General features: G+C 33.3%; 2 protein-coding genes across 3 annotated transcripts; both read right to left on the bottom strand.

The window, feature by feature from the left end:
* Nucleotides 1–2,321: 2,321 nt before the first annotated feature.
* Nucleotides 2,322–9,552, bottom strand: LOC110421780 (methylenetetrahydrofolate reductase (NADH) 2-like). Of its 2 annotated transcripts, none has more exons than XM_021435454.2 (12): nt 9,412–9,552; nt 8,235–8,676; nt 8,088–8,148; nt 7,907–7,989; nt 7,623–7,796; nt 6,870–7,043; nt 6,097–6,197; nt 5,872–5,983; nt 4,564–4,644; nt 4,292–4,469; nt 2,704–3,050; nt 2,322–2,614 (listed from the first exon to the last, which is right to left on the bottom strand). In XM_021435454.2, the coding sequence occupies exons 2-12, from the start codon at nt 8,637–8,639 to the stop codon at nt 2,531–2,533; spliced, it is 1,800 nt and encodes a 599-aa protein (XP_021291129.1). In that variant the 5' UTR covers nt 8,640–8,676; nt 9,412–9,552; the 3' UTR covers nt 2,322–2,530. The 2 variants fall into 2 exon arrangements, with proteins under 2 accessions (XP_021291129.1, XP_021291130.1); XM_021435455.2 differs by lacking the exon at nt 9,412–9,552 and adding an exon at nt 9,011–9,123.
* A 1,906-nt stretch (nt 9,553–11,458) lies between these two features.
* On the bottom strand, nt 11,459–13,613 carry LOC110421651 (glycine-rich RNA-binding protein 2, mitochondrial-like). The gene is made up of 5 exons (XM_021435289.2): nt 13,468–13,613; nt 12,662–12,790; nt 12,509–12,577; nt 11,853–11,959; nt 11,459–11,771 (listed from the first exon to the last, which is right to left on the bottom strand). Exons 2-5 carry the CDS (start codon nt 12,777–12,779, stop codon nt 11,646–11,648), a joined length of 420 nt encoding a protein of 139 aa, XP_021290964.1. The 5' UTR covers nt 12,780–12,790; nt 13,468–13,613; the 3' UTR covers nt 11,459–11,645.
* Between the last annotated feature and the right edge of the window lie 2,059 nt (nt 13,614–15,672).

The raw sequence follows: 15,672 nt of genomic DNA on the forward strand, positions 1-15,672 counted from the left end.
TTAAGTCACAGCTATAAGCCAAATAATTAATTAATTCAATCTAAGGTTAATTAGCGGTTGTAACCTTTCCTCTACATTTGCATTAAGCTACCCAAGCATGTGGTAAATCTTCAAATAGCTTGCAACCTATTGTCTATACACGAGAGTTGATTGAAGCTCATTTTTTGAAAACTCTGCATTAATGTCCAACAAGAAAAATCCATAACAAAACAAAACGTGAATATAGTTATTTTTAGAAGAATCTTTTTATCATACTTCCAAGGAAATTTTAAGTACCCGTCTACATTCTGAGGTAAAATTTAAAATTTTTTTAAAATAGTGTTATAATTAAATCTATTTTGCTTTAGAATCTTTAACATCGATTTGTATAAAATTACAAAAAAAAAATTTAATAGATTCATTAGCATTATTAATTATATAATTAATAAAAAAATTTAACACTTCAAGACCACTCTACTTACCTACACTACTGTAAAGAGATGCAAGTTTGGTCCCAATCGTAAGAGGGTTCGAGTAAGAATAGAATAAAGTGCAGAGTCAGAGCCCTGACGTATCAATATCTCAAAAGATGAATACGATTATAACGATGATGTATATATATGTATGTACACTTAATTGAGGTACATACACTCCAATATTGCAAAAAGGCTGTTTTCTCCTATTATTTGTTTTAAAGATTGATGATAAACATGCCCGTCCATGCCAATAAAGATTTTTTTTTATAATATTCGAAAGCATATATTTAATAATTATGTGTCTAGCGTAACGTAAAAAGGCAGTAATTAAGTGCTGTCTAAGCTTTAACATTATTGTAAAAAAGCCTAGAAATTGTATTGCTTCTTCTACCTTATGTCTGTTATTGGCTAGGGTGGCTGCTATCTAGCTGCTCAATCCAGGGCACTGTTTCTCGATAGGCAGATATTCGTGGATAAGCCGTTTTCTTTCTTCTTTACAAAATGATATTTGCAGTTTGACTTTTTGTGTAAAGGAGAATAAATTTTCAAGTTAGAACATGATTCTATACATTAAGCTCGCAACGATCATCCATGACATAGTTTTTTTTTCATGTATGTACAAGGATACGAGTCCCCAATCTACTTGTACAAATTCTTCCATGCTATCAATGTTTTTTTTTTTCATTTTTATGGATTATATTATGATTGTTGATGGAATCAAAATCCCATTATTCATTACTTATGAAGCTAAATTTTGCAGGAGCTCACAAACACACACGTCAATAGACAGAGATTGTAAAGTATTGCAAAAACATGGAATGCATATGGGTGCAAATTAAATTATATAACCTCTAGTCTAATGGAAGATAGGTCACATTCATGTCCACGACGCAACCAGTTAGGGAACCCTTAAATTAAAAATGTCGAAGAAAGGACATGGAAGCAGAAAATAGGGCAAAGGAATGGAAACACACAAGTTAATGAGGAAAGCAAAGAAGAAAGGTGAAGCATCGACCCTGCCTGGCTCAGAGGAGAAGAAGGAAATGAAGGGATTATGATAAAAGTGGAGCATGAAGACTAAAATAGGGAAAAGGAATTAACGCATCTAATGATCCAAGCGAAGGAGGAATTAAAGTGGGGAAGGATGATAATTAAAGTGTTTTGAGTAGATGTATAAATATATATTTCTATATTTTTATTGATTAATTGAAAGCAAAAATAATAATTGGATGAAGTTCGGAGGAGGGAGACTTGGTTTAATTTTCTCTCTACGACTACATAAATAGGCAAAGACCACCCACTTTCCTCTTTGTGTTTTGTCCTTTTATCCATTTGCACAAATTCTGGATGCTCACCGACACTCCCTATTATTTTCCCATTTCTTCAAATTTACTCATCCTTTTTGTCTTTTACTCTGATTTTTGTAGAGTCCGATGATTTTGGATGCAATAATATTTCAGTAGACAACTGTTGATGTTAGAGAAGGAAAACTATGTGAAGCACATGTAAACAATGCCAGAATGAATGAATTCAAGGCAAACATTATGTCACCTTTTCGTTCTAGGAGACAATAATTAAACTTGAAGCAACCTTTTGTGGACCTCTCCCACACATGACTTGTTTCAAAGCCAACAAACACAAGGTGACATCATTTAAATAACGTCAGAAAAGGATGAACTGTAATCAAGTCCTTTGAGATCGTTCGATGGGAAGGATTACTCCCTACGAGAAAAATACTAGTGTGATTCAATCAGTACTCTAAAGCAAACCATTGATGAATGAATATCGAATATAGGGGTTGATTTGGGATCATTTCAGCGGCGATGGGCTTCTGGGACTAAGACTGGGAAAACTAGCATCACAAAGGGAAGGTGTCAAAATTCCAATTGAGTTATTATTACACTTTTTTTTTTTAATGAAGTCATTATGACAAATAAGATTATAATTCAATACACCACAAGGCAAAGGAAAACAACTGAAAATAATATATTGAGAATAGACAGCCTTAAATAAGGCCCCTATGAGAGAGAGATTTAATCAGTTGAGCACATGATAGAAGCAGGCAGCATCCCATCTTAAATATCTTCAAAAACAGCAAAAATGTTACCGCTGATGTAATTGTTGTCTACCAAGCTGACCAAATAGTACTTGCTCTGCACCTGCAAAATTGAAAGGAAACCGACCCATTATTGAGCTTAATCTTGATAAAAATGAAGGTGCAAAAGTGAGCATCAACGTGACCAATTACCTCTTCAAGCAGTTTTTTGGATTGAACACCCTCAGGGTCGCTGTCGGAGTACCAGGAGGCCCATGTTCTTGACCAAATTTCAAACGCTTCATCCTTCCACACCATGAAGCTGGCGGGATCCACCACAGTTGGCTGGATTATTTCTTTAGCTGGGAACACTCCCCAAGTTACTGCATTAACATCTGCCGCACCTATGTTTGATATCAAATCCCCATTTTTGTTGACAGCCACGTAGGTGATAAATGACAAGGCCTTGCACTTGGCAACAAGTGCATCTAATTTTTCCTTTGAGCAGAAAAACTCAAGATAAGCCTTCTGGTAAACATACCCTCCAGGGCCACCCCAACCTGCATGCAGTCATGTCAGAACAAGTTACAGCATACTTAGCACCAGCTCTTACTACCACAAGTGCAAACTAAGGGAAGGGAGAGCGCCAGCAGTTGTCCTGCCCAAAGCCCATCAAGCTTTGTGCATTCCCTCCCATCCTCAAACAACCGCATCCGCAGGCAAACTACTATCATGAATATATATACATATATAAATCAACACTCAGTATAAATAAAAAAATACAGTTGAGAAATCAAAAGCCCTTAAAGCACATTTGTTTCACAGAATGAAATATAAGAATAGAATATCTATTTAGTGAAAATAGAATCACAAAAGAATAATTATTATATAGTTTGGTTCATAAAATGAAATTGTTATTTTGACATTATTTTAATATCTGGTTGACAAAAATTAACTTTAGAATAATAAAAGAATAGGTGAAAAGAAATACCTTTTAATATAATTTATGATTTTTAATTTGAAATATTAATTTTTTATAATTTATTTAAAATATTGATCATTTATAATTAAAACTTTAATATAATTTTTTTTTTTATTCTCCTCTATTTTCTTTGTGTCTTCTCTTTTACTTTTGTTCTTTCCTCTTTTGTTGCCTGACTACCGGAGATATGGCTGGCACTACAGAGCAACAGATCTGGCCACCAAAGCACCAATCCAATGCATCCCGTGGCAGATCTAGCTGCTGAAGGCATCGGTTGGGCAATGCTAGAAAGAGGAAGAGAGAGAAAGAAAACGAGGAAAAATGTTCTTATATGCTAGAATTAGGTTTTATTATATATAAGATAGTAATTTCACAAAATGATTAAGGACATCTTTTTCCAAAAATTTTTTATCCCAATCCGATCCATGCAGAATAGCTAGCACTAATAGGAGGATCGGCAATAACTATTCAGACTTCTCCTGGGGTGGCCATCCATTGAAATAGCCATTCCATAACCAAGCAATGGAATAGAAGAGGAAAGAAGAATAGAATATCCATTCCCCCAACCAAACATGCTGTCAATTCTTAAACTCAACACGGCTGCCTATTTCTTCATATTATCTGCTGATTTCATGCTTAATTAATTCACAAATTAGTTCCTTTTGACTGCAAAACCCCTATTATCTATAAACCTATATCTAGTACAATTAACTCAAATATTAAGACAAAACCAGATACCAGTATTCAGGGCCAAAAAACATTTGTTCAACCATTTTCGAGATACATAAAGGAAAACATACATCAGATACTTGCACTTACCAACAGATGTAGAATCAGATCGTTCCCCGTTGACAGCTGGTTGGCTATTGATGGTAAGGAAACCCTCCAAATTGATCTTTCCCAACTGTTCATGTATGATCTTTGTTTCTGGCTGAAGCCCATCCAATTCTGACCAAGGACTATTTTTCAACTTGCCCAAACAATAACTCTTGAATTTCTGATAACACCAGTTCCAAACGAACCATATCATTATTGCAGATTTGACTTTAAAAAGAGAAAATACTACATAAAAATTAAGCTACAAATTCTACCTCTTGAATATCATCAATGCTTTTCAATGGGGTAGCCCATTCTTCCTGAAGTTTCTTGTTACGTGCACGGGGCCTCATGAACTGTTGAGAATTTAAATATCTTTGGTCATACACAGGTTATTAATCCAAAAATAGAAGTAACGAGGATTTTCCTCAACCAAGTGACAGTTTCTAACATTCGCCACTTAAGCATAAAGTGATATCATAAAAAATAAAAAAGGTTTTTTAAATTAAAACAAATGGTCATGAATAGCAAGAATAAATGAATAGAAAAATAAAAAATTAACTATCTATTAACTTCCTATGGATAATAGCCATTTACTATTCAAATGGAGGTTCCATTACAGTCTAAAGGTTCTCATTCCAAGTCCAGACAAAAAAGGAACAACAAATTCCCACCATGAACTTCTTAACAGGTTTTCTTTAGTTGGCCAGATTCCCAAATATACTTGTTAACATGTTAACCCATTTAGTTTCAAGTCATAATTGTATCAACCAACACAACTAGCTAATGTGTTACAAAGATCAAGCACTATGAAAATAAACTAAAAATCATCATTCACCAAGCACCACCTCATATTTCCTTCCTTACATTTTCAAGAAAAAGCTGCGCAGGTACTATATGACATTTTTTTATTTTTGGTTCTTCATTATGGAGAGACTTGTAATACATCCTGTAATAATAACATGTGAGATCCATAGGAGCCTACATGCCAGCCCATTCAGAATCCCAATCCAAAAAACAGTCTCTGAATTCCATTCAATGTTAATCTTTTCCATAGCCAGCCCATTAAACGACCCCCTAGATCAATTAAACTTACCCCAAATCTCACTTTTCTAATGTGTTTATTGCTGAAATAAGCTCCCATAAAATATCCAGTAACTTATAATAAGATTTGGCATTTAGGTACAAGTTCATTATTATCATTTAAGCTTAAAGGAAAATTTTAATGCCAGAGTTCATTCCCATACAATCAACCATCAAATGAACATGTCAATTTTATGCACCCATAACAAAAGAAATATTCAAAAAGGAAGGAATGAGCAGAAAAATCACCTTAACAATAACATAATGATACATCACATGCAATCAGACACATCTAAACCAATATAGATACACTAATACATTTGTCAAGTATGCTGTTTTCTTTTCAATAAGTGGATATGTAACATCTACGAGTTATAGCGCAAGCCAAAATTGAATAAAAAACAAATTGCAGTTAAATTTCCTCCAAGAGAAATTGAAAGCATTGAAGATATTGAATATCAGTAATACAAAACAAGAAAAAGTTCAACCATCATGTTTACCTGATAGTCAGTTAGTGCACCATATGATGGGTTTTGAGAATCACCCCATCGCCCATGTGGGTACTGGTCCCAACCGATAGTCCTGGATATGTAACTCTTTGGGCGGTTAGCCCTGCCATCATTTGTAAGAAAGATCAGATATCCAGGAATATTCAATCATTATAAGACAATGCAATAAACTGCAGACATCTAGCCAAGAAGTGAAGTTCAATGTTTATCACATACCAAAATATTGGACGAACATCTTCTTTAACACGAAAAACATTTGCAGGGCGTCTCCAAGGTAAAAACCTGGAAATTTTGGACTCTTCAATCAATCCAAGATTCTGCCAACATAAGCCTATGATTAGTATGGGGCAGTGAAGTAATATTTATACGTTAGAGAATAGAGATGAATATAACTTGACTCATAACTACTGCCGAAGTCATTTTCTCTTTTACTTTCAATTGAGTAAAAAAAAAGTTCCCAACAGATTATCTTAAATGATTGAACAACAGTTAAGTCACTAAAATGAAATATGCGGGTAATAAATCAATAAGGATTGGGATACAGTGAATTCTGTACTTGCATCTCTTTTCTTTCCTTCATTATTTCCACTGATCTTAATTTAATTATTTAAAAGTATTCTATGAGAAAGTATGATATTGAACCACTACTTAGTACAAAGTTTTTTCTAGAACTCCGTTTGGTTGGTGCTTTGGTATTTGCCTTTTGTGTTCTATTAATTTTTTATTTTTTGCTTTTTATTTCTATTCTTTTTTTTGCAGAAAAAAAGAAAGACAAAAAGGAAAAAAAAAAAAAAGAAAAAGCATCGACCAAGTGGAGCCTAAATAATTGAAGAACAAAAACTTATAGTTCAAGAGTTTTGATTGACCCTGTAAAAGCCGTCAAGATTTTTCTCTTCAAATTTCAAAGTTTAGAAAGTCAAAAGATATTCAGAAATAACATCTTCTACATGCCAAAATAATAAATGAAAAATAGGATAATAAGAACCAACCATTAGTATAGCTAGTGCAGATTTCTCCATGTTTAATGTATAAAGGTGCAATGTCTTAATTCCATGAGCTAAAATCTTGCGGCACATTTCTGTTCCAACTTGAATCCCATAGGATTTGACGGCTTCATCATTGTCCTTGATACGCTCTAAGGTATCAGCAATGTCAGCTGGTATCTACAGAGAGCCATTTGAAAAATATTAATGGCAACAACGACCAAAATAGCCTTTTATATCCATTCTTCTAAGCAACCATAATGAACGTATTAAATCAATAGTTAAGGAAAAGCAGCCCCAACAGTGCATTGTTGTGATAATATGAAAAACCCATTCAAATAAGGGACCTCCAAAATCTTAGAAGTTTTAGCCTTTGAGAAGAGCGACACTACATTCTGTTCCTTTATGCAAGCAAGCAACATAAAATCCTTGCATTATTCTTCTATAAGCATGGGTTTACCTCAATGACATTTAGCCACATTGATTTCTCTGCTTGTGGAATTATTTGAAAAACTAGCTAGTACATGCACCTTTTCCATAAAACAATTCTAGAAAGGAAAATATCCAACTAGTACATACACCTTTACAATAATATTTTACCAATTGATACCTGTTGAAATGCTCAAAATTACCTCACCATAATTTTCTCAGACTAAGAGGAAAAGAGGGACAAATGCATTTTCATTACATGTGTCATAAGAAATGCAATGCAATGCAATGTTTGTTACGAAAAAGTGAAATGGGCTATATACCACATACCTTGGTTTTGCAGAAGCCAGTCATACGCAAGAATCCCTTGTAATTATTAATGGGCATAATACCCGGCACGATAGGACATGTAATTCCAATTTGCCGACAGTCATTGACAAATTTGAGAAAGATATCAGTATCATAAAACAGTTGAGTGACAATCAGATCAGCTCCCGCATCAACCTATGAAGTAAAGAGGCTTCAGCACAAAAAATAACTATTGCATTGCAGTGGAACTACAAACATCAAAAGATTAGAACACAATTTGCCAATTAAGGAGTTGAGAGTAAAACCTTTCTCTTCAAGTATTCAAGATCATTCTGATAAGCTTCAGGTGTAGCTACACTGTCACTTCCTATGGCATCAGGATGTGCCTCTGAGCAACAAAGCAAACTATTAATAATCACAAGCCACCACAACAGGCCCCTTATCAGTAGACAATCATCAATCAAAATAAAAGACAATGAAAAGCACCTGGATAACCAGCAACTGTGATGCCAAAATAGTCACCATACTTGCTTCTAATATGTTTCACCTAGAATTTAGAAAGAAAGGTTAGTAACATATTAATATAGAAAAAATGGGAAAGATTTAAAAGGAAACAAAATGAACAATCTTTACCAGATCAAGGGCACAGGCAAAGCCACCTTCGACCTGGACAAACTTGTCCTGGCCATGAGGAGGGTCACCTCGGAGGGCAAGAACATTCTGAATGCCATTGGACTTAATGGTCTGAAGAGCATGGTCGATCTTCTCCACAGGCATGTTGGTGCAAGTGAGGTGCATCATGGTCTCCACGCAGATGATATTCTGCATCTTGTTAGCAATGTCCAGGGTGAGATCCGCAGTGGACCCACCTGCACCCCATGTAATGTCACAGAATGATGGATTATGAGCAACCATGCGATCCATCCTCTCAAACAGGTTGTCAACTCCATCCTCAGTCTTTGGGGGGAAGAACTCAAACGAAAACACAACTTTCCCTTGCTCCTCCTGCAAAGTCCGAATCTTCTCTATCACCTTCATTTTTAACTAGATCTGGGACTGTCAGTGTCACCAACAGCTGCAAGTGGAATCAAGAATTGAATATGAAACTAAGACTTTTGAAGAAATAAATAAAAAGGAACGACACGCAGAGGCAACCACAAAGGCAAGAGACCTGAATGCAAGGGAATGATAAACTAATATTTAAAATAATACTTTCTTAGAACTTAACACACTAAATTGTCTCATGGATTAACCATTATGGACTAAAACATGATAGCAGGCTTACATCATCATGATTAAGCTAAGTACCGAAAATGAAATCTAAAACAAACATGGTATATTATACGATCAATAATCAAACCAAATTATCGGAAAGTCATTTTCCTAGGAATTAAAAACAGGAGTCTCACATATGCACCGACGCGACAGTATCACGCACACATACAAAATTTCTCCGCCTCAGGGCATTGCAGAATTTGTTAAAAAAGCCATGATTACCCAGATCAATGAACCCAAACCAAATCTGAAACAAAAACTGATGATTCATAGCAAAAGCCCAATTTGAAGAAGAACACAAATGAACAATTTATGTCAATCCTTTGGAAGCAAATCAGATCAGCTAAAACATAAACGATATAGTACAAGTTATACATCGTCAAGAATCTAAATAGACACCAAATATCGACAGAATACTCCAAATCTAATATCCGAGGTTTGTTGTAGTACATTGTTCCCAAGTTCAGATAACAAAATCACAAATTACATGTCGGAGCAAAACTCCCAGAAAACATGAAAAAGAAAGAAAACTCACAAATGGGTTTTCGATGAATCGATAGAGGGAGGGGCGAGAATAAGTTGGCAACGCAGAGAGAGTATATGAGAGAGAGGCGGGTGGGGGTTGGTGTGGTTGAAATGACAAAGTTGCCACTCAACAACCCAATAGCCAGTATACTGCCACCAACCTGAGAGTGAAACTTTCCTACATACGATAGCCCTGTACTGCAATCATTTACCAACCATAAACAGCGACACGTTGGAGGTGCATGATCATCGTCCATCCACTCATTCTAGTCAGCTTTGCAAATTTGGTTTGCTTACCAAAACCAAAGATTATTGGTCTCTTACATAAAATACTTAACAAGGTACTTTCACTTGACTTGATCCTGTTATACCGAATCAGGCTTTGACCTTGTTTGCATTTTTCACGGCAGTTTTTAATTACAATGGACAATTTATAAATACTTATTTTTTATTTGGTACATGCTAAGAATATAATTGTGCATATATAGTTTTAATGATAACATTATTGATATTAGATAAAGATTTTTTCTCATTTTGTTTTAATTATTGTAAAAGTAATACTTATAAAGGAATGAAATGGATTTCATTAGTCTATTGCTGTTTTTCATGGTCTCTTGCTAGGAGGATGGGAATATATCCCCACTTTAACTTATGAAAATATATGTATTTGTAATTGATTAATGGTTTTGATTTTGTTCTCATTAATGACTTTTATTTGATAATATTTTTTATAGTTTTGGATCTGTATTTTGTGTCTTGAAACTTTTGATAATACTTTGGTATCATGTGAATTTTTATTTGCAATTATCAAAAAAATTAATAATTTATACTATTGAATTTAGTTAAAACTTCATATTTACTTAGTTAAACATGATAAATTAACATATAATTCAGTATTTTTATTTCATTTTTAAATAAAAGTAGCAAAGCAAAATTCATTATCTAGCCAAAATTGCATATCCATTAAACTTTTAGATTAAAATCTTCTTTCATTTAATAAACATATCTTTTCAATTACCAAGTAATATTAAAACTCATTAAACTTTTCACTAATGCGAAATCTCACAAGAGATCAAAATCAAAATAGTCTTAGATCATGATGAATTCTTCTGTTTTTAATGAATGAAAGAATCCGTACAACTAGATCATTGCACAATTAAATAGAGTTGAATGTCACGTATTCTATGTATTGAATATTTTTCTCTATCTAATGAACATATCTTTTAAATTAACGATGTGAACCTGTAACAAATTCACGTCATTAGTCTCCTACATGAAAATTGATATTGTAACACTTTTGGACTGGGCTCGAATATAAGAGAGTAGTTGGCAAACCCATGTTGTTGGGTTGCTCAATATCAGAATTAAGGCCCACCTTGCACCTTGCTTCCCTCCAAGGTCTACGACGGAAAATTACAATTTCCCAATGATATTTAGTAAGACAGAAACTTAAACTCTACCAAGTTTATACTATTTTTGAAAAAATAATAATAAAAAAAACTAAAATGTTAAGAACAAATGATTTAATACCAAAAGGTTCAGGTAGACTACGGGAAAAGGAAAGAAATGTGTAATTTACCACTGTAAAAAGGAACTACAAATCCATTAGCTTAAAGAATGTGAAATACTTGGTAAAACAAGAAGTGCACGTTTGCCTCCTAGGAAACAACTGACAAAAAATTGCGCTCCAAGAAATTGGAAAGTAAAGCTTTCTCTATTATTTCCATTCTCCTTGAATTATAAATAATTCTCTCGAGGAAAAGAAACCAACCAACCTTCCGCTGCTTCTACTTTCCCCCATTCACTCAATTCCAACCCAGTGTAAAACTCAGCAAATAAGACCAATGTAAAAATACTTGTCTATAAAATGCATATTGAATCTCATGAAATATTACAATCATAGTATTGCACCATCAAACTGGGCTGTAATCCTACCTGTAATTAAGTTGGCATAACCATATTGCAGGCAGATACCACAAAATTCCCCTGCAATAAACAAAGAGCCAAGATACTTAAACCACAATCCAAAACACATGCAATGACATGCACAAGCAATGTCAAAACCTTACCTTGCCAATATAAATATTAGATAATAAAATGCAACAACTAACAAAAATTGAACCAATAGTGTAAAGTAGTTGCATAAGTTCAGCACATCTAGAATATATCTAAATACATCCTCAAATCTAAACAAGTAAACTACTAGCTACAGACACGCCCATGGATAGATTTTGATGTAAGGACTTAGTAACCAGAATCCCCTCCAAAACCTCTATCCCCACGGAAACCACCGTTGTTGCCACCAAAAGATCGAGGGCCACTAGGTCTTTCATTGGCATAACTTACTCGAATGTTTCTCCCATTGAGTTCCTGAAATTTCAGTGCAAAACAGTCAAATACATAATTCTGCAGAAACATGTTCCGCACATCAATAAATGTTTTTTTCCTCACCTGACCATCCATGGCTGACAAGGCATTGCTGGCAGATTGATCATCAGCAAAGTTCACAAAACCGAAGCCCCTAGACCTCCCACTGTCTCTATCAACGATAATCCTTGCTGATCAACATAAACACAGAGAATGAGAACATAAAACAGAATCAAGCACTATAAAAAATACATTCGATGCTTAACAAAGATGCCAATAACAATTGTTATTGCATGTAAAAACACAAAGTTCACTGGCCCAAATCACCAATCAGGCAGACAAGGTGAACTTCTTATGATTTCAATTATAACACCATGCAAAACACTCACTTGCACTCATCATTATTCAACTTCTTCCAGGAGAAAGCTACAAAAAAGATAGAGACATATAGCATAGATCCCGGACAAGCTTAAGCATAACTCTACGTTTTGTATCCAAGATACCCAAAAACAAAGTACAAAAAACACCTAACAAACACGTTAACAATGTTAATCACTCTACAGAACAAAGAACACACATTTCTACTTGGTACTACTTAATGAGCTAGAATAAAAGGGACAACTAGTTTGTCTGCTTGACAAGAAATGCAGGCTACTAATTCATATACTTGACTAGAACAGCAAACCTAATAACAATGTCAAAAACTTAATAGTATCATAAGCATCACCAATACAGCTCACCTTCAGTGACATCCCCAAATCCGGAAAATGCTTCCTTGAGAGTCTGATCATCAGTACCGTATGAAAGACCTAAAAACCATAGATTCAAGTCAAATACACAATAAATAATATCCACATCTAATCTTTGAACAACAACCCAACATGTATCAATACCTCCAATAAAAAGCTTTTTGGTTGATGTTGACATGCAGCGGACAGAATTAAGCATGGATGTAATTGGCATTTGCCCATTTTGCCTCAGTAGGCTTCCAAGTTTGCTAGAAAGTGCCATTATAATGCTTACTGTACCATTTTTTAACAGCAGCACCACCAAGCCACAAAGACAAAAACAAAACAGCAAGTTAGTTCAAATCTTTAACCCAGTTAATAACCAAAGCAAACCACAAAAAAAGTTCACATACAATATGAAACCATTTGAAATCCCAGAAACCAATCAATTCAATTGTAGCTAAAAGGGTTTAAGATCTCATTAAATATTTGAACTTTTCATGTATATTACTATAAAAATTGGTTTTCCCAGTTGTCTTCAATCGTTTCTCACCCTCTCCCCAACAATCAAGGACAATGTTCAAACATGTTTCATATACCCCCTGAACAGGAGAAATTATTACAAAAGTGTATGCCCATTCATAACATCATTCCAATTTTTTTACGGCATGTCGTTACATAATTTGCTGGATCTATTATAACTGACGACAGTGATAAGATATATGTTAAATTTTTCCATGTCCAAAGAGACATGCAACATAAACATTAAAAAGAAACAGAAAAAAAAACAATAAATAAAATCAAGAAATCAAGACAAATCAACTCAAAAAACTAACAGAACAGAAACTAGCAAAACCATAACCCCAAAAGAAAATCATCATCATCATCATAACTTTCAAAAAAAAAAGTAAAAAATCCGAAAAATGGATTCAAAGAAACAAACCCATATAAACAAAATCAATAATCTTCACCTTTAAGAAGAGAAAAGCCAAGAAATTTGCAAGAGACAGAAATAAAAGAAGCGGCTAGGGTTTAAGAGCTCCGGAAGAAGAGAAAATATCTGCAGACTTTAATAGCGAAGAGGTTTAACGGGTTTTGTTCAGCTGCGGTGTTGGTGTACTGTAATCTTTGTCCAAGTTTTCCACGTGATTAGTTGTACCTCTATACGTTTCAGTCAATAGTAGTTTTGAGTGACAAAAAAGTACATATCGAGAAGCGTTAAATTGACGAACCGTGAAGAAAGATACCGTACATGAATGAAGCTGTCTGACGTGATTATCACTCGGCTGTGGATAATTAAAGTTGGGCATGGTCCACGTCAGCATAAATTCCTTTGGATTGGGTTGCCTAACGGCTAACCAAGTTGCAAGAAAACATAAATGGTTTTTGTTGGGCCTTGGGTTTGAGGCTTTTTTGAGCTTAACTTAAATAGTTCTTTTATTATAATTGATTGAGCATAAGGTAATTTCACACGTCGAGCTTAAGTCTAACTAGTGTAATTTTAAATTTTGAAAATATAACTTAAATAATGTTGTTTTGGCTCTTTATTCGTAGAGAACAAAGATTCTTAAACTAATCTCGATCTTTTTTTATCTTTATATCTTTTATAAGTGTCCGATATTATTAAAGATTCAAATTTACTCTAATATTAAATTGAATCTATTTCGATCTTTGTATTTTTTATGAAAGTCTCACATCGACGAAATCAATAATTACTTTGATACCAACTTTGAAAATAAAAGATCCCACATTAATGAAGATTTTGATTTATTTTGTGACCTAATGCCATAAGTTGAAATTTAAATACAATGCTTTAGATTCTAAAAATAAAGGGTTACAAATTGATAAAGATTCAAATTTACTCTAATACCAAATATCACAAGCTGAAACTTAAATATAATCTCATACGATTTTAAATTGTAAAAATATAGTTTAAATAAGTTTATAAATCACGAAGTTACGTTCTTAACTCAAAAAATATATTTGATAGTTAACAAAAAATTAATATTTATATATTTAATACTTATCTTATCTCTCATTGATATAAAATTTATGACAATTATCCCAAATATAAGTTTTTTTTTTTAATTCCTTAAGTCAAATGCTCAAAACTATTTAAAGATATTTCTTAATTGTACTATTAACTATTGATATAATTTTTTAATAAAAAATGTCACAAATTTACTTTTAAAGAAACTTACTTGAATAATTAATGAAATTTTGTCTTCAAAGGTAAGAAGGAGATCTTAAAATCTTAAAGTCTTAAGTTTAAATCTGATAACTTCAATATATCTTTTATTGAACTTACCTAATTATATATTGATATATTTGTTAAGTTTGATTTGCTGAATTCTTATACACAATTAATATTTTATTATTATTGTAATTTATATTTTTTATTATAATTTAAAAAAGAAAAAACACTACTTCAATTTATTATCATTAAATTAATTTTTATATATGATTTACCTTGATGAGGATATATATATATATATATATATATATATTTGATGACGTGTAAACGTGATCGGGATTTGAAAAAGGATTTGCAAAGAGTGACAATTAAAACGATAAGCATTCATTTTTACAATGACTTGTCAACAAACCATTTCATTTGACTCTCTGCGTCCTTTTGGATATAGATTTACTCTACCTATTTAAGAAGGCTTTTATGAGGTTCATGCACGTTTTGTTTTATACAATCCTTCATTGCTAGTTCAATCCAGCCTCCTTCAAATATTTCACAATATAGTGCAAGTACTTAAATGGAATAATGATAAATAATAGTGATAAAAAAAAAAGAAAACAATGCATTGCCTAATACAACTAAATCAAACAAAAATCGTCTGCTATTTGCCTTGAATAGCAGATGAAAATAGTAATAACTTCCTTGAAAAAAATTTACTAAGGTTATTTGCAGACAAACTTAAAAAATATGAATAGTAACGTCTTGTATTTTAAGATTTAAATTCAAAATATATTAAAATGGAAAAACAAATTTTAATTGTTAAAGTGCTATTTTTGTAAGATGTACGAAACCAAGTTCCAATAGAATCAGGTTTCAAATCTGGGAAGAAGACCACATTATTGGTGTACAAGGCAATGTTTCGGTCATTGGAGGGGCAATTATTGTAGGGTTCATAAGAAAATGGGGATTTTTGGACTTCGCCCATCTT

This window comes from Theobroma umbraticum, unplaced genomic scaffold (assembly GCF_002168275.2).
Source record: "Theobroma umbraticum cultivar Fairchild unplaced genomic scaffold, ASM216827v3 scaffold_130.0, whole genome shotgun sequence".
In the NCBI taxonomy this organism is placed as follows: Eukaryota; Viridiplantae; Streptophyta; class Magnoliopsida; order Malvales; family Malvaceae; genus Theobroma; species Theobroma umbraticum.

Coding starts and splice junctions, on each gene's coding strand:
- LOC110421780 (XM_021435454.2), bottom strand. CDS start 8,639: ATGAAGGTGATAGAGAAGATTCGGACTTTGCAGGAGGAGCAAGGGAAA. Junction 5,984..6,096: donor GATGTTCGTCCAATATTTTG/GTATGTGATAAA, acceptor AAATGATGGCAG/GGCTAACCGCCCAAAGAGTT. Junction 3,051..4,291: donor ATCTGATTCTACATCTGTTG/GTAAGTGCAAGT, acceptor GACTGCATGCAG/GTTGGGGTGGCCCTGGAGGG.
- LOC110421651 (XM_021435289.2), bottom strand. CDS start 12,779: ATGGCACTTTCTAGCAAACTTGGAAGCCTACTGAGGCAAAATGGGCAA. Junction 11,960..12,508: donor ATTTGGGGATGTCACTGAAG/GTGAGCTGTATT, acceptor TATGTTGATCAG/CAAGGATTATCGTTGATAGA. Junction 11,772..11,852: donor TGTCAGCCATGGATGGTCAG/GTGAGGAAAAAA, acceptor CTGAAATTTCAG/GAACTCAATGGGAGAAACAT.